Source organism: Rhinoraja longicauda, chromosome 32, assembly GCF_053455715.1.
Source record: "Rhinoraja longicauda isolate Sanriku21f chromosome 32, sRhiLon1.1, whole genome shotgun sequence".
Lineage (NCBI taxonomy): Eukaryota > Metazoa > Chordata > Chondrichthyes > Rajiformes > Arhynchobatidae > Rhinoraja > Rhinoraja longicauda.
In genome coordinates this window covers 26891588-26915832 of record NC_135984.1, presented here as the reverse complement: position 1 = coordinate 26915832, position 24245 = coordinate 26891588, and the positions used below count along the sequence as shown (strand labels likewise).

The following is a 24245-nucleotide window of genomic DNA, read 5'->3' as shown; positions in this document are numbered from 1 at the left end:
TTCACACCTGGGTGTTACCAGGACTTGTGGCCTGAACCACAGGGTCGGGTTGCAAAGGCAAGGATCCGTATCTTTTGAATGCAGGAGGCTGAGGAGTGACCTGATAAGATGTGTACGATCATGAATGACATGAATAAGGTTGGCACGGACTCACAGTCCTGTCCCCAGGGTAGAGGATTCTAAAACAAGGGGCACAGGCTAAAGGTGAGAAGGGGGAGAGATTTACAAGAGACTTCAGAGGCAACCTTTTCACTTCGAGGATCGTCCATATCTGGAGTGAGCAATACCGTGTGCTTTAAGTACAAACTTAAAGCACACGGTATTGGGGGTTCAGTGTTGAGGTGGATAGAAAATTGGTTGGCGGACAGGAAGCAAAGAGTAGGAATAAACGGGTCCTTTTCGGAATGGCAGGCAGTGACTAGTGGGGTACCGCAAGGCTCAGTGCTGGGACCCCAGTTATTTACAGTGTATATTAATGATTTGGACGAGGGAATTGAATGCAACATCTCTAAGTTTGCGGATGACACGAAGCTGGGTGGCAGTGTTAGCTGCGAGGAGGATGCTAGGAGGCTGCAGAGTGACTTGGATAGATTAGGCGAGTGGGCAAATGCATGGCAGATGCAATATAATGTGGATAAATGTGAGGTTATCCACTTTGGCGGCAAGAACAGGAAAGCAGAGTATTACCTGAATGGTGACCGATTGGGAGAAGGGGAGATGCAACGTGACCTGGGTGTCATGGTGCACCAGTCATTGAAAGCAAGCATGCAGGTGCAGCAGGCAGTGAAGAAAGCGAATGGTATGTTGGCATTCATAGCAAGAGGATTTGAGTTTAGGAGCAGGGAGGTTCTGCTGCAGTTGTACAGGGCCTTGGTGAGACCGCACCTGGAGTATTGTGTGCAGTTTTGGTCTCCTAACCTGAGGAAAGACGTTCTTGCCTTAGAGGGAGTACAGAGAAGGTTCACCAGATTGATCCCTGGGATGGCGGGACTTACATATGAGGAAAGACTAGATAGACTGGGCTTGTACTCGCTGGAATTTAGAAGACTGAGGGGGGATCTTATAGAAACATATAAAATTCTTAAGGGGTTGGAGAGGCTAGATGCGGGAAAATTGTTCCCGATGTTGGGGGAGTCCAGAACCAGGGGTCACAGCTTAAGGATAAGGGGGAAGTCTTTTAGGACCGAGATGAGAAAACATTTCTTCACACAGAGAGTGGTGAGTCTGTGGAATTCTCTGCCACAGAAGGTAGTTGAGGCCAGTTCATTGGCTATATTTAAGAGGGAGTTAGATGTGGCCCTTTTTGCTAAAGGGATCAGGGGGTATGGAGAGAAGGCAGGTACAGGCTACTGAGCTGAATGATCAGCCATGATCATATTGAATGGCGGTGCAGGCTCGAAGGGCCGAATGGCCTACTCCTGCACCTATTTTCTATGTTTCTATGTTTCTATGTGAGCTGGAGTGAAGCATTAAAAATGGATAAAATTATGACTTTCAAAAGACATTTGGACAGACATGTGGATTAGGATTAAAGGTATATGGGCAAATGCAGGCAAATGAGACAAGGCCATAATGTGAACTTGGTAGGCATGGACAAGCTGTGCTGAAGGGTTTTTTCCCTGCTGTCTAACTTTGACTCTTGAATTTTAATTGGAATACATGGGGCGACACGGTGGCGCAGCGGTAGAATTGCTGATTTACAGTGCTTGCAGCGCCGGAGACCCGGGTTCGATCCTAACTACGGGTGCTGTCTGTACGGAGTTTGTACGTGCTCCCCGTGACCTGCGTGGGTTTTCTCCGAGACCTTCAGTTTCATCCCACACTCCAAAGACGTACAGGTTTGTAGGTTAATTGGCTTGGTGTATGTGTGTGTAGGATAGTGTAAATGTACAGGGATCGCTGGTCGACACGGACTTGGTGGGCCGAAGGGCCTGTTTCTGTGCTCCAGAAAGGAAGTGGCTTGTGTAGACCCAGTTTAATCGCTGTGCTTTCAATGGCCAAGCACCAGAAGATGGGAACCACAGCGTCTCCAAACTCTCCTGCAAATCGCACGCTTCCTGCCGTGAATAATCCCCTCACTGTTACAGGTGAATCTTCTTGAAGGTGATTTAAAAAATAAAAGCTTATTTTTGGACCTTGTACATCCTGAAACAGTGAGGACCCGGTGGGCTGAAGGGCCTGTTTCCGCGCTGTATCTCTAAACTAAACCAAACTGAACTAAAGGAGAGACTTGGAGCAGTTACTGGACCCTTCAGTGCCACCACTGTTGATTAGTACAGCGATTGACCTCGGTTGTGAATGCAATTTGTAAAGGTATACTTCTCATATATTAACTTTACTTGTTGCAGATTAAAAAATGACAACACTACCGAGTCTGACTATTTGTAAGTAAGATTGCTTTTAATTGTATTTAATTGTATTTATGTATTTATTTGTTTTTGCATTTATTGCATATATGTTTGTACGCACCGTCAGGATTGGCTATTTTTTAATTTCGTTGTACTCGTTGCAATGACAATAAATGAATATTATTATTATTATTATTATTATTATTATTTTGGTACCTGTGTCTGTACCCCAACCTAACCTACTTCCACCCATTGTTGTGTGTGTGTGTGTGTGTGTGTGTGCAGTAACTCCAGAATTCAGTAAGCATCTCATTGAGGTTCCTTAATCTGATTCCAATCGTTCATTGGCACAGACTCTGTTTCTGTGCTGTATCTCTAAACTAAGCTCAACTAAACCTGTGTGTGCACCCCAACCTCCACCTGCACATTGTTATATACACCGATCAGCCAAAACATTATGACCACTGACAGGCGAAGTGAATAACATTGATTATCTTGTTACAATGGCACCTGTCAAGGGGTGGGATATATTAGGCAGCAAGTGAACAGTCAGTTCTTGAAGTTGATGTGTTGGATGCAGGAGAAATGGGCAGGAGTAAAGACCTGAGCGACTTTGACAAGGGCCAAATTGTTATGGCCAGACGACTGGGTCAGAGCATCTCTGAAACGGCAAGGCTTGTGGGGTGCTCCCGGTCAGCAGTGGTGAGTACCTACCGACAGTGGTCCGAGGAGGGACAAACCACAAACCGGCAACAGGGTGTTGGGCGCCCAAGGCTCATCGATGCGCGAGGGCAACGAAGGCTATCCCGTCTGGTCTGAACCGACAGAAGGTCGACTGTGGCACAAGTCACGGAAAATGTTAAAGGTTAATGAAATGAAAATGTTAACATTAATGTTAATGAAAATGTTAATGGTCACCATTAACATTTTCCATGACTTGTGCCACAGTCGACCTTCTGTCGGTTCGGACCAGACGGGATAGCCTTCGTTGCCCTCGCGCATCGATGAGCCTTGGGCGCCCAACACCCTGTTGCCGGTTTGTGGTTTGTGGTTTGTCCCTCCTCGGACCACTGTCGGAATGTGTCACAATACACAGTGCATCGCACCCTGCTGCCTATGGGGCTGCACACGGAGGACCAACAGCATATTAGGCAGGTGGTCATAATGTTTTGGCTCATCATGTTATAATGTTTTGGCTCATCAGGTTATAATGTTTTGGCTCATCAGTATCTATATATAAATATATATACAAAATGCTGGAGTAACTTACCCGTGTTGCACAGGGAACATCTCTGGATAGAAGGAATGGTGACGTTTGATGTCGAGACCCTTCTTCAGACCCTCTTCAGTAAGAAGGGTCTTGACCCGAATTATGACCGATTCATTTTATTCAGAGATGCTGCCTGTCCCGCTGAGTTATTCCAGCATTTTGTGTCCATCTATCAGATGTGAGAATGTGTCCATTAACTCCAGACCTGGAGCTGGAAAGGTTGGGGAGTTTTTTCGGCGTTTTAAATTTGAAAGGTTATTTTTGGACGATGTACATCCTGCCACAGTCATGAGATGGACAGGCCACTTACTGAAGCCAGAACATATAACCTGTCTTCTGCGGGCGGCATCACTGATGATTAGTGTGGTGCATGACCTTAGTTGTGAATGTAATTTGTAAGGGTTTACCTCGCATATATTAACTTTACATTGCTTGTTGCAGGTTTAAAAATGACAGCACTACCGAGTCTGACTCTTTGTAAGTAAGATTGTTTTTGGTACATGGCACATCTTGTAAATGATGACATGTGTAGGTAATAAAGAGTGCTGCAAGGTGGCACTTACAGAGGAAGTGTAGAGTTGCTGCCTCACAGCACCTGGGTCCTGGGTCTGATCCTGACCACGGGTACTGACTGTGCAGAGTTTGTATGTTCTCCCTGTGACCTGAATGGGTTTATCCGGGTGCTCCGGTTTCCTTCCACATTCTAAAGATGTACAGGTTTGTAGGTCAACTGGCATTTGTAAAATAAAATTGTAAATTGTCCCCAGTGTGTAGGATAGTACCAGTGCATGGGGTCGTTGGTCAGCATGGACTCGGCAGGCTGAAGGGCCTGTTTCCGTGCTGTATCTCCAAACTAAACTAAACCAGTGTCTGAACCCTAACCTACGCTACCTCCACCTGCACATTGTTATATATGTATGTGTTTATCTGCAGGATTCAGTAAGCATCTGATAGAGGTTCCTCATACCACCTCCCAGATGCCACACCAGGTACCATCTGAAGGGCAGTGCTTCTCTCTACATTACCCTGCACATCTCACGGGCTCTAACATTGAACAGACCCTTTAGCGTTGCAGGGGCAAATGTCTCAGAAGAGCCTTCATAATCCAGAGGGCACAAGTCACACATTTATTCGTGTGCCTCCAGCCTTCTCCAATTTGCCCTTTCCTTATTCAGTATTAGATCTTTTCATTCCTTCTCTCCAGCAATGCTGCCTGTCCTGTTGAGCCACTCCAGCATTTTGTGCCTACAATCTCCAATTCTCAGCTGGTCCAGAGTTGCGTATCTCTGTTGTCTGGAAATAGTGGTTCATTGCTCATATTTCACAAGTCACATCTCTGATGTCGAAGGCAGATGTCGAAGATGGAATGCACCACAGCATGGCTGTTGGTCGACTGAGGAAACAAGCGTTTGAAGATCAAAACTCAATGAAAGGCAGAACTTAAAGTCAGAGGAACCAATCTTAGAGAATGGAGAATAGACAATAGGTGCAGGTGTATGCCATTCGGCCGTTCGAGCCAGCACCACCATTCACCATGACCATGGCTGATCATGCACAATTAGTACACCGTTCTTGCCTTCTCCCCATATCCCTTGACTCCGCTATCTTTAAGAGCTCTATCTAACTCTCACTTGAAAGCATCCAGAGAATTGGCCTCCACTGCCTCCTGAGGCAGAGAATTCCACAGATTCACAACTCTGAGTGAAAACGTTCTTCCTCATCTCCATTCTAAATGGCCTACCCCTTACTCTTAAACTGTGGCCCCTGGTTCGGGAGTCCCCCAACATTGGGAACGTGTTACCTGCCTCTAGCGGTGCGAGACGACTGTGTGGACCGTTTCACGGAGACACGGCTTACCCTGACACACCTGACTGTGCCGTTCAGCCCGAGGGCGTCTCCCTCATGGAACCACATGGCATCTTCGGGCAAGGTTGGAGGTGGAGCCTCTGGTTCCTAATCAACACCTCATGGTGTTCAGACGTGGCGGTCATTACGAGCTCATGCTCCCGGGACCTGGACTATTTAACAGTGAAGTGCTGTCTCAACTACCTGCCATGGGAAATAACCTCAGCTATACTGACAGCAATCTGCATCCCCCCCCCCTCCCCCTCCGTGCAAACATCAAACTTCCTCTGAATGAACCATACTCTGCTGCCAATAGCCTTGAGACAAAACAGCCCAAAGCCTAGGTCATTGCAGCCGGAGACTTTAATCAAGCCAACCTCAAAAGCGTACTACCGAGATATTATTATTATCAGTGCATCTTGTGTTCCACCAAGGGCTAGAACACCCTCAACCTCTGCTACACATTCATAAAAACACCTACCGCTCCATTTTCCCGCCACATTTCCGGAATTCTGATCATCTAGCTGTGCTTCTGCTCCCGGCCTACAAACAGAAAGTGAAGCCGGAAGATCCGATACAGAAAGTTGTTCAGTTGTTTGTCTGTGGAAATGGATGACGTGTCAGTGGACTGCTCCATAAGATCTCATGCCTTAATGACTACCGTCCAGTAGCCCTGACATTCACCATCATGAATCGCTTGGAGAGGCTGGTTGTGGAACACATTAGCTCCAGTCTAGCAAGCTGCCGTGATCCGCTGTAGCTCACCTACTGCCACACCAGGTCCATGGCTGATGCCATCTCCTTGGCCCTCTCCTCCCTGGAACACTTGCACAAGGACACCGACATGAGACTCTTCCTAGACTACAGCTCTGCTTTCAATACCTTCATCCCATCCAAGCTCATCTGCAAACTCATGGAACTTGGAGTCAGCACTCCCATCTGCAACTGGATCCTCGACATTCCGATCCACAGAACACAGTCGGTGAGGTTAGGTGACAAATTATCCTCCGTGATCATTCTTAACACTGGCCCCTCGCAAGGATGCGTTCTCAGCCCCTTACATTAATCCTTGTACATTCACGACTGTGCAGCCAAACCCCAATCCAATTCAGTTTGCAGATGACACCACTGTAGTGGGCCGGATAGCTGTGGACGTAGCCCAGCCCATCACACAAATCAGCCTCCCTTCCATGGACTGACTCCACCTACACTTCACGCTGCTGCCGCAAGGCCGTCAGCCTAACCAAGGGCCAGTCTCATCCCGATCACTCTGTCTTCCCCCCTCTCCCATCAGGCAGGAGATACAGAAGTTTGGAAACACATACAGGGTTCCTCTAGGTTCAGGGACAGTTTCTTCCCACTGTCCATGCTATCCAGTTTGCCAAGTAATGCAAATGATGCTATTAATATATACAGTATATACTTAAGATTTGCACCAGAAATTGGAAGACAAGTGATTTAGCCCTGGAGAGTTTCTGTGCTGTATCTCCAACCTAAACTAAACTAAACCAGTGCCTGCACGCCAACCTACCCTATCTCCACCTGCACATTGTTATATATGTATGTGTATATCTCCAGGATTCAGTAAGCATCTGATTGAGGTTCCTTACACCACCTCCCATGTGCCCACACCATGTACCATCTGAAAGTACAAGAGGAGGAAGGGCAGTACTTCTCTCTACATTACCCTACATATCTCACATGCTCCAACACTGAACAATTCCTTAAGGTGTAGTCGTGATCTTCCAACCTACCTCATTGCGATCCGTGGCCATTTTCAGTGGAACTGCAATGCGAGTATGTTGTAACACCACATTCTTCACTGGCATTTTTCTCTTTGCTCCACCTGTTGTACTTGTGGAGTGCTTGGTTGTCCTCGTGGATAGTATGATTTGACGTTATACATTGGTACACGTTACTGTATCAGGGAAAGTTCTTGGAGGTTCCTTCTTTACCTAGTGAGCTTTAGTTGTGTGCCGAGAACCTTCTCCAATTCACAGCTGGTCCAGAGTTGTGTATCTCTGTGGCTTGGAAAATGAGACCCATTCCCCATCTGTCACAAGTCACATTTCTGCAAAAGCAAATGTTAGGCAGAGATAGATAGATTCTTGGTTAGTGCGGGTGTCAGCGGTTATGGGGAGAAGGCAGGAGAATGGGGTTAGGAGGAAGGGAGAGATAGATCAGCCATGAATGAATGGGGGAGTAGACTTGATGAGCCGAATGGCCTAATTCTGCTCCTATCACTTATGACATGACCTAATGTTGAAGATGGAATTCACAGCTACGTGGCCTTTTGTTAGCTGAGGACAGGAGTATTTGAGGATAAGGACTCAATGTTCATGATTCAATGGACAACAGTGTTGCATTATGCCCTCTATCCTGACACTTGAACCATCTTCTGAACTGAACCATCCTACCACGGTAGCGCAGCGGTAGAGTTGCTGCTTTACAGCGAATGCAGCGCCGGAGACTCAGGTTCGATCCTGACTATGGGTGCTGCACTGTAAGGAGTTTGTACGTTCTCCCCGTGACCTGCGTGGGTTTTCTCCGAGATCTTCGGTTTCCTCCCACACTCCAAAGACGTACAGGTATGTAGGTTAATTGGCTGGGTAAATGTAAAAATTGTCCCTAGTGGGTGTAGGATAGTGTTAATGTACAGGGATCGCTGGGCGGCACGGACTTGGAGGGCCGAAAAGGCCTGTTTCCGGCTGTATATATATGATATGATGATATGATACCAACAACCAGAGAGCAGTCCTGAGCTACTATCTTCCTCATTGGAGACCCTTGGACTATCTTTGGTCTGACTTTACTGGACTTTATCTCGCACTAAACGTTATTCACATTATTCCCTTTATCGTGTATCTGCACACTGTAAATGGCTCGATTGTAATCATGTATTGTCTTTCCGCTGACTGGTTAGCACGCAGCAAAAGCTTTTCACTGTACCTCGGTACACGTGACAATAAACTAAACTCAAACCTATCAACAGCGATCACTTCAAGGTACTGAGGAGGCACCACCACTGCTGTCTCCACAAGTTCCTTCTGTTCCACTGGCAGATAAGCAAACCTACGTCAGCAACCTCTCCCAAGCCAGCGTCACCCAAAAAATAGTTGAGAAAATTTAGTTTCTCTGAGATACAGCATGGAAATAGGCCCGACTGTCCACCAAGCCCATGCCGACCATTGGTGATCTGGAGAGTGTACGCTGGGAAGGGAAGATTTGAAAGGACAACCTTTTTGAAAGTTACAGCATAGAAACACTGAGTCCATGCCGACACATTCACACCAGTTATAGAGTCATAGAGTGATACAGAGTAGAAACAGGCCCTTTGGCCCAACTTTCCCTCACTGGCCAACATGTCCCAGCTACACTAGTCCCACCTTCCCGCAATTGGTCCATATCCCTCCAAACCTGTCCTATCCATGTACCTGTCTAACTGTTTCTTAAATGTTGGGATAGTCTGTGTTGTGTTTTCATGCCAATACACAAGAGTTGCAACTCATAGTTTTATTTGTACTTAAGGTATGTAGGTTAATTGGCTGGGTAAATGTAAAAATTGTCCCTAGTGGGTGTAGGATAGTGTTAATGTACGGGGATCGCTGGGCGGCACGGACTTGGTGGGCCGAAAAGGCCTGTTTCCGGCTGTATATATATGATATGATATGAAGCGGAGGTAACAATAAGTGCTATCGTCTTCACAGTCTGGTCGCGGTCCGCCTGGAAGGCAGCGACCGGCAGCGTACATAGTCAAGGTGGGAGTGAAGATCCGGACTGGATCGTGTGTGGAATGTGCAGCATGCATAGTGAATGTGATGCTATATATATATAGTGAAGGTGAACTAGCATGCACAATCTACAGTCTGAGCCTCAACTACCTCCTCTGGCAGCCTGTTCCATACACCCACCACCCTTTGTGTGAAAAAGGTTACCCCTCAGATTCCTATTAAATCTTTTCCCTTTCACCTTGAACCTATGTCCTCTGATCCCTGATTCACCTATTCTGCATCTACCCAATCTATTCCTCTCATGATTTTCTACACCTCTACAAAATCACCCCTCATGTTCTAGTTTTATCCCACTTTCACATCTTCCCCAACATTCTGGGGACAATTTACAGAGACCAATTAACCTGGGTGATGTTTCGGGTCAAGACCCTTCTTCAGATTGAGAGTCAGGAGAGAGGGAGATACAGAGATATGGAAGTATAAGGTGTGAAAACAAGACAAAGGGGATTGAGATCAATGAAAATGTAGACTAGATCATTGTTAGCTGGGAGATGGTAACAACAAAGCAAACAGAGATAATTGTAATCAGAGACAGTCAGCATGGTCAGAGAACTGGGAAGAGGAGGGATGGAGAGAGAGGGAAAGTAAGGGTTACTTGAAGTTAGAGAAGTCCATGTTCATCCCGCTTGGGTGTGAGTAGCCTAAGCAAAATATATGGTGCTGTTCCTCCAATTTGCACTGGGCTTCACTCTGACAATGGAGGTGGCCCAGGACAGAAAGGTCAGATTGGGAATGGGAGGGGGAGTTAACATGTTGAGCAACTGGGAGATCAGGTAGGTTTAGGCAGACTGAGCGGAGGTGTTCAGCGAAACGATCGCCGAGCCTGCGCTTGGTCTTGCCGATATACAGGAGTCCACACCTGGAACAGCGGATACAGTAGATGAGGTTGGAGGAGGTGCTACTCCCCAGGTACATTTCCCTGCAACCACAGGAGCTGCAACACCTGTTGCTTTACCTCCCCCCTCGACTCCGTCCAAGGACCCCGACAGTCTTTTCATGTGAGGCAGAGGTTCAATTGCACCTCCTCCAAACTGAGACATGTTCTGTGGTAACACCACAGTTTGTTGTAACATCACTCTGGCATTTCTCTCTGCACCTCGTGTTGTACTTGTGCAGGACTTGGTTGTACTCATCAAGGGCATGATTTGACTGGATAGCACGAAAACAAGGTTTTTAATGTTGGTACGTATGACAATAGTAGACAATAGACAATAGGTGCAGGAGTAGGCCATTCGGCCCTTCGAGCCAGCACCACCATTCAATGAACCAATAAACCAATAATAAACCAATATCAAAACCTTCATATGCTCTATTTGATAGATTTCAATGGACAATAGCTTTCCATTTCTTACACATGTTTCTTAATCATATCACAATTTCCTCAGTGTCTTGATGCCATATTCTTTATAATAGTTTCCCAGTTATTTTCAACACCACTGATGTAGGTTAACCCTTTGGTGGTTTTCTCTTTTCTGTTACCCTCCTCTCTGTAATAATGAAACCATATTTGCCATCGTCTGGTCTTCAGGAACCTTTCCAGACTGGATAGAGTTTTGAAGAATAGGACTACACATCGGACTGGAGGAACTCAATGGGTCAGGCAGCATTCGTGGAAGGAATGGACGGACGACAGTTTGGGTTGAGATCCTTCTCGCTTTTCTGCCTCTTGAACATTCTGACACACTGCTATTGTCAAGGGTAGTGAATCTGTGGAATTCATTGCCACAGACAGCTGTGGAGGCCCTCATTGGGTATTTCTAAGGCAGAGATTGACGATTCTTGATTAGTACAGGTGTCAAGGGTTATGGAGAGAAGGCAGGAGAATGGGATTGAGAGGGAAAGATAGATCAGCCATGATTGAATGGCGGAGTAGACTCGATGGACCGAATGGCCTAATTCTTCTCCTATGACTTATGAACATGGACATGATATAAGGAATTGCATGACATTTATTGATGTTTTCAATTTGTCCTATAATCCACTTTTCCTGCTCTGGCTTCATGCCGTAAAGGAATGTGTCTTTGTGCCAAGTGAAATTATTTCTTTAAATGCTAACCATTATTCTCAGGCAGTTCCTCTGAATTAAGGTTGTCTTGTTTTCACTTCCACACATGGGGCAGGAAGTGGCTGCAGGTACATGAAGAAGTGGCTGGTCTGGGCAGGGCTTCTCTCTGACCCCTACGTATGATTTCACAGGTCTCAATCGCAATCATTGGTGTCCCTTCTACATCTGTTTGGCGACGGGCCAGAAGATCCCAGGAGTCAGTGCGGATGTTGCACTTCTTCAAGAAGGTTTTGAGCACATTCTTAAATTGTTTTCTCATTTTACTTCACAATCTCCTCCTATCACAGAGCTGGGAACACATTTCTGGTCGTTTCACTTCTTCACGAGAGTTTTGAGCACATTCTTGCGTCTTTTTCTCTCTCCACTTAACAATCTCTTCCCAATATGAAGTCTGGAACAGCGTGCCTGGTGTCCAGCATAGCCAACTAGACAAAACTAGGGACCCAGTGCTGGAGGTATCAGCCTACAAGTGCTGGCTGACATTGGCTCACCTATTCTTCCAGTGAAACTGAAGGGTTTTGTGGAGACAACATTGACGATGTTTTTCCAGTGCCTTCCAATGCCAACTACAGGTAGTCCAGGTCTCAAAAGCACATTGTCAATTGTCACATGCACGGTTATTTATTTATTCGTGTCATCACACAGCTGTTTGTCAATAGTGAGCACATTTTAGTGCCACGCCATTGGCCTCCGCAAGGTCCTTTACAGTGCGTGTGTCATGCAGCACGTCACAGCTCAGGAGATGGTCCACAGTCTGGAGGCCCCGTCCACACTCACAGTCTGCCGCATCTTCAGTACATCCCCATTTCAGCGCGTTTGATTTGCTCCTCCCCACGCCTGTCCACAGAGGTCCAGGCACAATGAAGTTCTTGCTTGGAGCAGCAGCAGAGGCACGTAACATCACACACAAAAGAGACAAGTTGGTGCAAAGACGATGCAAAGAACAAGACAGGGGAAGATCAGGCAACATTGTAAACACTACAGACTATCCCCTGGTCAGCAGAGACCTCTCGGCTGTTCAAGCTGCTACACGGACTGTTCTCCGCATGGAATTCCTCTTTGGAGTCACAAGGGACTGTAGAGGCTGGAGTCTGGAGCAAAATAAATGGTGATGGAACTCAGGTGGGATCTGCAGAAATGGGGGGATAGACTAATGCAGGGCCTCAACCCAAAAGCATTGGAAATCCTCTTATTCACCTGTTGTGTATTGTCATGTAAGAGGTTCACAACAGGTATTGAAATAACAACATGACTTAGCTGGTGTACTGTGAGGCATTAAAGCATGTTTAACTCTTTGTTTTCCAGAGTTCAGCTCTCCTGCACATTATGTGGCATTAACTTACGGTTGAGCAACGCAATACAATACAATACAATACAATATATCTTTATTGTCATTGTACAGGGGTACAACGAGATTGGGAATGCGCCTCCCATACGATGCAATAAATTAATTAGCTAGTCAGTATTAATTTAAACAACCAACAGACTCTGCCACACAGGGGTCTGGGTCTGGGTCAGAGGGCAAATCTATTATTACCACAGTTCAAGGCTAAACAATGTTAATCTTGACTTTATCTCCACTTTATTACAGTGTAAGCAGCCCATCTTGCTCACCCTGGCATACACTCGACACGGATCCCACCCTCTCAGGGTAAGTCATCAATTGATTCAAGCAAGATGTGCAGACCAACTCCCATTGACTCCACCGACACTCCACGCTGCCTCGGCACTCCAGGGCCAGCAGCATAATCAAGGATGAGTCTCGCCCCTGACACTCCCGCTTCTCCCCTCTCCCATCAGGCAAGAGGTACAGAAAAACACACACCTCCAGAGACAGGGACAGTTTCTTCCCAGCTGTTATCAGGCAACTGAACCGTCCTATCACCAACTAGAGAGCGGTCCTGACCTATCATCTACCTCATTGGAGACCCTTGGTCTATCTTTAATTGGACTTTACTAGGCTTTACCTTGCACTAAACATTATTCCCTTTATCCTGTATCTGTACAATGTGGACGGATGATTGTAACCATGTACAGCCTTTCCACTGACTGGATAGCACGCAACAAAAATGTTTTTCGCTGTACCTCGGTACATGTGGCAATAAATTAAACTAACTAACAAGGGCAGTGGTGGAGTTGCTGACTTACAGTGTTAGAGACCCAGGTTCGATCCTGACTACAGATGCTGTCTGTACAGAGTTTGTACGTTCTCCCCGTGACCTGCGTGGGTTTTCTCTGGGATCTTTGGTTTTCTCCTACACTCCAAAGACATACAGGTCTGAAGGCTAATTGGCTTGGTAAAATTGTAAATTGTCCCTAGTGTGTGTGTGGATAGTGTTAGTGTACGGGGATCGCAGGTCGGCATGGACTTGATGGGCCAAAGGGCCTGATTCCATGCTGTATCTCTAAATTAAAGTAAATAAACTTAAGTAACTAACTAACTACCTAACTCTTTGATCAGACTTTGCTGGCTTCACCTTGCACTAAACATCATTCCCTTATCATGTATCTGTACACAGTAAATGGCTCGATTGTAATCATGTGTGGGAAAACAAACTGCAGATGTTGGTTTAAATCGAAGGTAGACACAAAATGCTGGAGTAACTCAGCGGGACAGGCAGCATCTCTGAAGAGAAGGAACGGGTGACGTTACAGGTTGAGACCCTTCTTCAGTCTGAACTAGGTTAATTCCCGGAATGATGGGACTGTCATATATTGAAAGACTGGAGCGACTAGGCTTGTATACACTGGAATTTAGAAGGATGAGAGGGGATCTTATCGAAACGTATACAATTATTAAGGGGTTGGACACGTTAGAGGCAGGAAACATGTTCCCAATGTTGGGGGAGTCCAGAACAAGGGGCCACAGTTTAAGAATAAGGGGTAGGCCATTTAGAACTGAGATGAGGAAAAACATTTTCAGTCAGAGAGTTGTGAATCTGTGGAATTCTCTGCCTCAGAAGGCAGTGGAGGCCAATTCTCTGAATGCATTCAAGAGAGAGCTAGATAGAGCTCTTAAGGATAGCAGAGTCAGGGGGTATGGGGAAAATGCAGGAACGGGGTACTGATTGAGAATGATCAGCCATGATCACATTGAATGGCGGTGCTGGCTCGAAGGGCCGAATGGCCTCCTCCTGCACCTATTGTCTATTGTCTGAAGAAGGATCTCAACCCAAAACGTCACCCTTTCCTTCTCTCCAGAAATGCTACCAGACCCGTTGAGTTACTCCAGCATTTTGTGTCTACCTTCGATTGTAATCATGCATTGCCTTTCTGCTGAGCACGCAACAAAATCTTTTCACTGTATCTCGGTACACGTGACAATAAACTAACCGACTAACTGACGAATTAACTAACTAGTGATTGTAAAGTTGTTTTGCTCAACTTTGATACTTCTCTTGACTTTGTTTTTTTTTTACAGTTTTAACCGGAATGCCAATATGTTTTTGACACTTGAAGGTGAATGGTGGCACGAAACAAAATATCTGACCAAGACGTTGCCATACGGGGTAAAAGGCAGTGGTGAGGATCCTACTAGTGGCTTTTATTTTGTCTTTTTTACTGAAAATCTACTTGATAGAGTTCCCTCATCCAAAGCATGAACCATCAGTTTGTGAGGGTTTAACTTTCTTTACCAGAAGGTTTCAGAACCGGTTTCTTGTTTGTATTAATCGATGTCGGAGGGGATTACTTTAGCTTTAGAGAAAACAGCATAGAGACAGGCTCTGTGTGTGGAAGCAGATGTGATAGTGCCATTTATGAAGTGTTTAGGTAGTGTGGAGTCGAGGATGACGCCGGTCGACAATGACCACGCCGACATTCGTGGTTGAGTGAACGACATGATATGGTTTATTTATAGTGACAAGAAGTCCAGGCTTGTGTTGGGTCACTTCCCCTCATCATCAGGGCACATGAGAGGAGGCGTTGGCGATCTCGGGCTTGTCCCGGCAGCTCAGTCCTGGTCTCAGATGAGGAGGCGTTGGCGATCTCGGGCTTGTCCCGGCAGCTCAGTCCTGGTCTCAGATGAGGAGGCGTTGGTGATCTCGGGCTTGTCCCGGAAGCTCAGTCCTGGTCTCAGATGAGGAGGCGTTGGCGATCGCAGGCTCATCCCTGCAGCTCACCCTGGTCACGAGAGGAGGCTCTGGCCGGCTTCAGGCTTATCCTGGCAGCTCAGCCTTGCGGCTTTAAGAGGAGGCGTTGGTGGTCTCGGGCATATCCTGGCAGCTTGGTCTTTGCTCAGGTAAGAGGCTTTGGCAGTCTCCGGCTTTCCCCGGCCACTCTGTCTTGAGCTCAGAGGAGACGCTGGCTGTCTCAGGCATGTCCTGGCAGTTCAGTCTTGACCACAAAACGGTGGCGCTGGTGTCTCGGGTTTGTCCCAGTCGCTCAGTCTTTCTCCAAACCTGCAACAGGGGAACTCTCTCTCTCTCTCTCTCTCTCTCTCTCTCTCTCTCTCTCTCTCTCTCTCTCTCTCTCTCTCTCTCTCTCTCTCTCTCTCTCTCTCTCTCTCTCTCTCTCTCTCTCTCTCTCTCTCTCTCTCTCTCTCTCTCTCCTCTCTCTCTCTCTCTCTCTCTCTCTCTCTCTCTCTCTCTCTCTCCTCTCTCTCTCTCTCTCTCTCTCTCTCTCTCTCTCTCTCTCTCTCTCTCTCTCTCTCTCTCTCTCTCTCTCTCTCTCTCTCTCTCTCTCTCTCTCTCTCTCTCTCTCTCTCTCTCTCTCTCTCTCTCTCTCTCTCTCTCTCTCTCTCTCTCTCTCTCTCTCTCTCTCTCTCTCTCTCTCTCTCTCTCTCTCTCTCTCTCTCTCTCTCTCCTCTCTCTCTCTCTCTCTCTCTCTCTCTCTCTCTCTCTCTCTCTCTCCCTCCCTCCCTCCCTCCCTCCCTCCCTCCCTCCCTCCCTCCCTCCCTCCCTCCCTCCCTCCCTCCCTCCCTCCCTCCCTCCCTCCCTCCCTCCCTCCCTCCCTCCCTCCCTCCCTCCCTCCCTCCCTCCCTCCCTCCCTCCCTCCCTCCCTCCCTCCCTCTCCCTCTCTCTCCCTCTCTCTCCCTCTCTCCCTCCCCCTCTCTCCTTCCCCCTCCCTCTCTCTCTCCCCCCTCTCCCTCTCTCTCCCCCTCTCTCTGTTTAATTTAGAAATACAGCGTGGAAACAGGCCCTTTGGCCCACCGAGTCCGCACCGACCAGCGATCCCCGCACACTGACACTATCCAACACTCACTAGGGACAATTTACATTTATACCAAGCTAATTAACCTACAAACTACAAACGCATGTCAAGGGGAGAACGTACAAACTCCGTACAGACAGCACCTACCTGTAGTTGGGATCGGACCCAGGTCTCTGGCACTGCAAGTGCTATAAGGCAGCAACTCTGCCGCTGCAACCACTGGGCCGCCCCCTCTTTCTCTTTCTTTCTCTGTCTTCCTTTTTCTCGCCTGCTTCTCTCATCTCCTCCCATCTGGCTAGAATGCCTTGGTTTATAAGACGGAGGCTGGTGAGGTTCTGGTGGGTCAATGCTAATATCAGCTAAATGGGCACAGCATTTACTGAAGAGGGTCAGGTTGGAGCCTGAGAATCTCTGTCCCTAAGTGGTAGTTTCGTGTAGCTTGGTTTAATTTCGAATTACAGCGTGGAAACAGGCTCTTCGGCCCACCGAGTCCGTGCTGACTAGCGATCCTCCTGCATACACTTCCCACAATCCTACACACTAGGAGAAGTTGACCATTTGTTTAACTGAAGCCAATTACCTGCAAACCTGTATGTGTTTGGAGTGTGGGAGGAAACCGGAATGCCCGGAGAAAACCCAGGCAGGTCACTGGGAGAAGGTACAAACTCCGTATAAACAGCCCCTGCAGTCAGGATCGAGCCCGGATCTCTGGAGCTGCAAAGCAGCAAATCTACCCTAGCACCACCTGCCCCTGGTAGTTGAGGCAAAAATCCACTTCACTTTAAAAAACTACTTGGATGTGTTTGGGAAAATCTGTAACCTAAATGAATGTGGATATAGTGTTGAAAGGTGCGATTAGGCAAGGTATAGGAAGGTAGACTTGGTAAAGCTTGGTAAATTGGCCAATTAGTCAATTTAGTGACTGATATAAACAATGCTTGCACAAGGGGTGTGGCACTATCAAGGGACGTGCTCTGTGAGAAAAGTGCGAGTCTTTGGCTGTGAGTCTTCGGCGAGGAGGCTGAGGTGAGAAGGTTACGCTTGTTTTTTGACACTAAAGTAATGGCAGATAAGTTGGTGCAGTGTGTTTCCTGCAGGATGTGGGAAGGTAGGGACAACCGCTGGAGCTTCTGGGAGCTACACCTGCAAGAACTGTGTCCAGGTGCAGCTCCTGAATGGACGTGTGGTGGAGTTGGAAAAGCAGCTGGATGACCTCAGGGCCATCCGGGAATGCGAGCGTTTCCTGGACAGGACCTACTGTGAGGCTGTCACGCCAACGGTCCAGGTCGAACGAAGGTGGGAGACTGTTTCAAAGGGGAGTGAACGTGGACTCCAGGAGACCCCGGTGGCTGTGCCTATTGCAAACAGGTACACCCTCTTGGGAGCTGTCGGGGCAGAAGACGCTTCCAGTCCGAGCGGCGGACGTGTTGGCGGCTCTAGTCCAGGCAAGGAAACTCGACCGGGGAGACCAAAGTCAGGAAGAGCCATAGTAGTAGGTGACTCCATTGTCCGAGGTACGGACAGGAGATTCTGTGACAGCAGGCGGGACTCGAGGATGGTCTGTTGCCTCCCTGGTGCCAGGGTTCAAGACATCACGGACCGGCTTCAGGACATCCTAGCGAGGGAAGGCGATCAACCGGAAGTAGTTGTGCATGTGGGCACGAACGACGTCGGGAGGAAAAGGAAGGAGATACTGCAACGTGAGTTTAGAGAGTTAGGAAGAAGACTGAGAAGTAGGACGTCGAGGGTGGTTATCTCTGGACTGCTACCTGTACCTCGTGCTGGTGAGGGCAGGAACAGAGAGATCGAATGGTGTGCTGGCACGAAGGGCCGAATGGCCTACTCCTGCACCTATTGTCTATTGTCTATTCACAACTCTCTGGTTGAAAACGTTTTTCCTTACCTCAATCCTAAATGTCCTACCCCTAATTCTTAAATTGTGACCCCTGGTTCTGGACTCCACCAACATCGAGAAAGTTTTTGCTGCATCTTGCCTGTCCAATCCCGAAGGAATCTTATACGTTCTATAAGATCCCCTCCCCGTCCTAAATTCCAGTGGATATATACCTAGCGGATCCATTCTTTCATGAAATGTCAGTCTCGCCATCCTGGGAATTAATCTGTTAAACCTACCCTGCACGTCCTCAATAGCACGAATGTCCTTCATCAATTAGGAGAGCAAAACTGCACACGATACCCCAGGTGTGGTCTCACCAGGGCCCTGTACAACTGCAGTAGGACCTCATGCTCCTATACTCAAATCCCCTTGCTATGAAGGTTAGCATGCCATTTGCTTTCTTCATTGCCTGCTGTACCTGAATGTTTATCTTACTTGACTGATGTACAAGGACACCCAGGTATCCATGCACCTCCCCTTTTCCTAATCTGACACCATTCAGATAATATTCTGCCTTCTTGTTCTTGCCACAAAAGTTGGGGGAGTCCAGAACCAGGGGCCACAGTTTAAGAATAAGGGGTAGGCCATTTAGAACAGAGATGAGGAAAAACTTTTTCAGTCAGAAAGTTGTAAATCTGCCTCAGAAGGCAGTGGAGGCCAATTCTCTGAATGCATTCAAGAGAGAGCTAGATGGAGCTCTTAAGGATAGCGGAGTCAGGGAGTATGGGGAGAAGCAGGAACGGGTACTGATTGAGACTGATCAGCCACGATCACATTGAATGGTGGTGCTGGCTCGAAGGGCCGAATGGCCTACTCCTGCACCTATTGTCTATTGTTTATTGTCTATTGTCTATAGACACAAAACACTGGAGTAACTCAACGGGTCAGGCAGCATCTCCGGAGAGAAGGAATGGGTGACGTTTTGGGTCGAAGCCCTTCTTCAGACTGTGTGAAGAAGGGTCTCGACCCGAAACGTCGCCCATTTCTTCTCTCCAGAAATGCTGCCTGTCCCGTTGAGTTACTCCAGCGTTTTGTGGTGTCCATCGTACGCAAGGTTGATCTTTTATGCCCAACATGGCAGCAACAGCCTGAATGGCCTGTCCCAGGCATCAATTTCCTTGGATTCTCAGGAGAGACGGAAGATAAGCAAACATACCCCAGTAAAATACTAGAATTCACTGTGTAAATGCTACAAAAGGCAGCTGATATGTAAACAGACCAAGTTGCAGGATGTTGATTGAATGCAAAGCACCAGGACAATGAACAGCAGAAACATGCCTAAACCAAGCTGTAACCACTGGAGTTCACACAGTGATCATCTTTGGACTTTAGCGATACAGTGCGGAAACAGGCCCTTCGGCCCACTGAGTCCGTGCCGACCAGCGATCACCCCGCACATAATACTATCCTACATATTAGGAATAATTTACAATCTTTTTACCAAAGCCAATTAACCTACAAACCCATACGTCTTTGGGATGTGAGAGGAAACCGAAGCACCCGGAAAAAACATGCACAGTCACAGGGAGAATGTACAATCACCGTTCAGACAGCACCTGTACTCAGGATCGAACCCGGGTCTCTGGCGCTGTAAGCCGGCAGCTCTACCGTTGTGCCTCTGTGCTGCCCTTTCAGCATTCTCTCTGTCGGTACAGGTGCTGACTGTACGGAGTTTGCACGTTCTCCCCCATGACCGCGTGGGTTTTCTCCGGGTGCTCCGGTTTCCTTCCATACTCCATAGACGGACAGGTTCGTAGATTAATTTGACTTTGGTAAAAATTGTAAATTGTCCCTAGTGTGTCCGACAGTGCTAGTGTGTGGGGATCGTGGATTCAGTGGGCCGAAGGGCCTGTTTCCATGCTGTTCCTCTAAACTAAAACTAAACTCATCAATTGATTTCAGGAATGCACCGCATTAAGAAAGAGAAATAGAGAGAACGAACAACAAGAAGATGATGGAAATTGCTTTGGCCAGACTTCACTTTGCTTTGGCTCGTAGCGCTTCCTACATTTATATGTAATTTTTAATTTCCAACAAGTTATTTTGCCGAACGAAAGCCCTTGTGTGATTTGTGGGCAGAGTCACCTTCCTGTTCATTTATACAAACATTTGTTAGTCTTGAGGGTTGGCTAATTGTGTGTCGACGTTGGCTAAAAATATTTGCAGATTGTATTAAAATTATTTGACCAACTGCTGATTACTTTCTGAAATTGCCAATGCAAACTCAAAGATTCACGGAAACTCTTACCAAAAACATTTAGATCAGTTTCGAAATACAGCACAGAAACAAGCCCCTTCGGCCCACCGAATCACGATCCCCCGACACTAACATTATCGTACACACTTGGGACAACTTACAATTTTTACCGAAGTCAAATTAACCTACAAACTTGTCTGTCTGCGGAGTGTGAAAGGAAACCGGAGCACCTGGAGAAAACCCACACGGTCATGGGGAGAACGTGCAAACTCCGTACAGTCAGCACCTGTGGTTGGGATTGAACCCGGGTCTCTGGTGCTGATAGCACTGTAAGCCAACAGCAGGAGGGATAATGTACAGAAACCAATTAACCTACAAACCTGCACGTCTTTGGAGTGTGGGGGGAAACTGGAGCACCCAGAGAAAACCCACATGGTCACAGGGAGCATCAATGAAAAAACTTAGGCTTGCTTGAAAGCGATCATTGTATCTTTATAACATTTTCTTCTCATTCTTCCAGAGGAGGTTATCAGACAGATTCTGATGAAAACCAAGTCCCACATGCCAGCTGAGATTGACAGGTAAATACTATGCCCTTTGTGGTTTAATGGTTGAGGGGTTTGCAGGGTGAACGAGAGGGTACTATTGAGATACAGCACGGAAACAGGCCCTTCGGCCACCGAGCCTGCACCAACAGTGATCCCCGCACACTAACACTATCCTACACACACTGGGGATAATTTACATTCATACCAAGCCAATTAACCTACAAACCTGCACGTCTTTGGAGTGTGGGAGGAAATTAAAGATCTCGGAGAAAACCCACGCAGGTCACGGGGAGAAGGTACAAACTCGGTACAGACAGCGCCCGTAGTCAGGATTGAACCTGGGTCTCAGGCGCTGTAAGGCAGTAACTCAACCGCTGTGCCACCATGCTGCACTTTCTTTAAAGATACGTGCGGACACTACTGAGTTTGACGCTATTGAATGTGTGGGCACTGAGAATGTACGAAGAGCTTTTGCAAAGTTTTTGTTTTGTATATATTGTTTATGCTGAATCAAGTTTATTTTTAAATAAAAAGAAGCAATGTGGATCTATGTCACATTTGGGATCATGCTTTCATCAGGAAGGCTGTGCAGGTTGAAGGTGAATTGCAGTCGGGCTGGGAGTTGTGGGGTAGTTCACAGTGGCACAGCGGCAGAGTTGCTGCCTTACAGCTCTAGAGACCCGCGTTCAACCCTGACCACGGGTGCCATCTGTACGGAGTTTGTACGTTCTCACTGTGGCCGCGTGGGTTTTCTCCGGGTGCTCTGGCCTGTACACTAGCTCCATCCTACACATTAGGGACAACTTATAGAAGCTTATTAACCTCCAAACCTGCACATCTTTGTGATGTGGGAGGAAGCCGGAGCACTCAGACGCAACCCACGCAGTCACAGGGAGATCGTATATACTCCATACAGACATCACCCATAGCCAGGATCGAACCTGGATCGCTGGTGCTGTAAGGCTGCAACTCTACCACTGTGTCACTGTGCTGTCCTTTCACTCTTATTAAGCCCCTGCAGTGCCCAGCAATCATGGAAAGAGGGTTTTCATAAGTCATAGGAACAGAAGTTGGCCATTCGGTCCATCGAGTCTACTTTGCCATTCAATCGTGACTGATCTATCGTTCACTCTCAATCTCATTCTCCTGCCTTCTCCCCATAACCCTTGACACCTGCACTAATCAAAAATCTGTCAACCTCCTCGTTAAAATATCCATTGACTTGGCCTCCACAGCCTTCTGTGGCAAAGAATTCCTCAGATTCATCACCCACTGACTAAACAAATTCCTCATCATTGCCTTCCTAAAGGAACATCCTTTAATTCTGAGGCTATGACCTCTGGTCCTAGACTCTCCCACTAGTGGAAACATCAGACTGGAGACAGAAGGGCATAGGTTTGAGGTGAAAGGGGAAAAGTTTAAAGGAGATGTGCGGGCCAAAGAGCTGATGTCCAGAGGTGAGTGACTGCACGAGGTCAAGGAACATCTATCAAACTGGTCATTGGGCATTTAAATGGTTAGGTATCTCGTGTGACCACAGATGCACAACATCCCCTATTCGGCCATGAATCCGCAAAGAGTCGGCTAAAGTCCAGGAAAAGCTTCCTCAACGAAGTTGAACCAAATGCTGAAGCTGAGGGTACTAGAGTTGCATTATGGGAAGAGAGATGAGCCAATCTCCCATCAACCACATCCATGTCCATAAGTGCCAACGAAGAACTTCTCCTGGGACCGAACCAAGCTGGGCTGAATGGAAATGCCTCAACAGACTGTGAGCTGGTGCTGGTTGTTGTAAAGCCACTCTCAAGAAGTGGGGTTATAGAGACATCTGTATATGTGGCACTGAGCCACAAACTATGGAGCACCTGTTGAGACGTCCTCTACTGGAGCACGAATGCAAAGCTGGGGACCTTGCAGAGAACAATGATACTGCTAAGAGTTGGGTTCAGTTTTGGCAGAAACACAATATCTAGCATGCTGTGGACACGATATGAAGAAGATCTCGTATGAAAGGAGATGGCAGTGCTTGTTGGTGGTTAGTTATCACAGGCCCAGGTCATCAGTCCTTGCCTGGATGCAACAAGCACCCAGCAAGGTTTGGTCAAGGACATGTTAAAGTCCATTGACCAGACCACACTCATCTCCAACAAGAGCACATCGAACCCACCCACTCCTGGCATCCAATATCTGTGGATGCACAGAATGGCAGATTGGTGAGAGAGTGGATTGTTGGGAATTAAGGTTGAGGGGTAAAATGGGACAGTTGATAATGAAGGTGGTGGTGGAGAAGAGTGGGATGGAGCAGGTGGGATTAGGCTGAGAGTGGGATGGAGCAGGTGGGATTAGGCTGAGAGTGGGATGGAGCAGGTGGGATTAGGCTGAGAGTGGGATGGAGCAGGTGGGATTAGGCTGAGAGTGGGATGGAGCAGGTGGGATTAGGCTGAGAGTGGGATGGAGCAGGTGGGATTAGGCTGAGAGTGGGATGGAGCAGGTGGGATTAGGCTGAGAGTGGGATGGAGCAGGTGGGATTAGGCTGAGAGTGGGATGGAGCAGGTGGGATTAGGCTGAGAGTGGATGGAGCAGGTGGGATTAGGCTGAGAGTGGGATGGAGCAGGTGGGATTAGGCTGAGAGTGGGATGGAGCAGGTGGGATTAGGCTGAGAGTGGGATGGAGCAGGTGGGATTAGGCTGAGAGTGGGATGGAGCAGGTGGGATTAGGCTGAGAGTGGGATGGGGCAGGTGGGATTAGGCTGAGAGGGGGATGGGTAGACACATAAAGCCGCAGTAACTCAGCAGATCAGACAGATCTGTGGTCAGACAGCATTTGTCCAGACCATACTCTGGCCATCCAGAACCAGGTTAGTAATGGATGAGTCGATCTTCTTCAGATCCGATCTGACCCGACCCGATCTAAAACATCACCTATTCCTTTTCTCAAGAGATGCTGTCTGTCCCGTTGAGTTACTCCAGCTTTTAGTGTCTATTTTCGGTTTAAACCAGCATCTGCGGATCCTTGGTAGATACAAAATGCTGGAGTAACTCAGCGGGTCAGGCAGCATCTCTGGGGAGAAGGAATGGGTGACGTTTCCTGTCGTGACCCTTCTTCAGATTGATGTCAGGGCAGTGGGGGGTTC

The 24245-nt window shown here is 47.6% G+C and overlaps 1 protein-coding gene across 1 annotated transcript in view; it reads left to right on the top strand.

Moving 5' to 3' along the window:
* LOC144608649 (CMP-N-acetylneuraminate-beta-galactosamide-alpha-2,3-sialyltransferase 4-like) overlaps positions 1 to 24245 on the top strand; it is a 124000-nt gene that overhangs the window by 53604 nt on the left and 46151 nt on the right. Inside the window, exons 5-9 of the mRNA XM_078426627.1 lie at positions 2349 to 2384; positions 4060 to 4095; positions 12911 to 12970; positions 14741 to 14841; positions 21085 to 21145. Coding sequence (XP_078282753.1) covers positions 2349 to 2384; positions 4060 to 4095; positions 12911 to 12970; positions 14741 to 14841; positions 21085 to 21145 — 294 coding nt within the window. The remainder of the gene's footprint in view (positions 1 to 2348; positions 2385 to 4059; positions 4096 to 12910; positions 12971 to 14740; positions 14842 to 21084; positions 21146 to 24245) is intronic.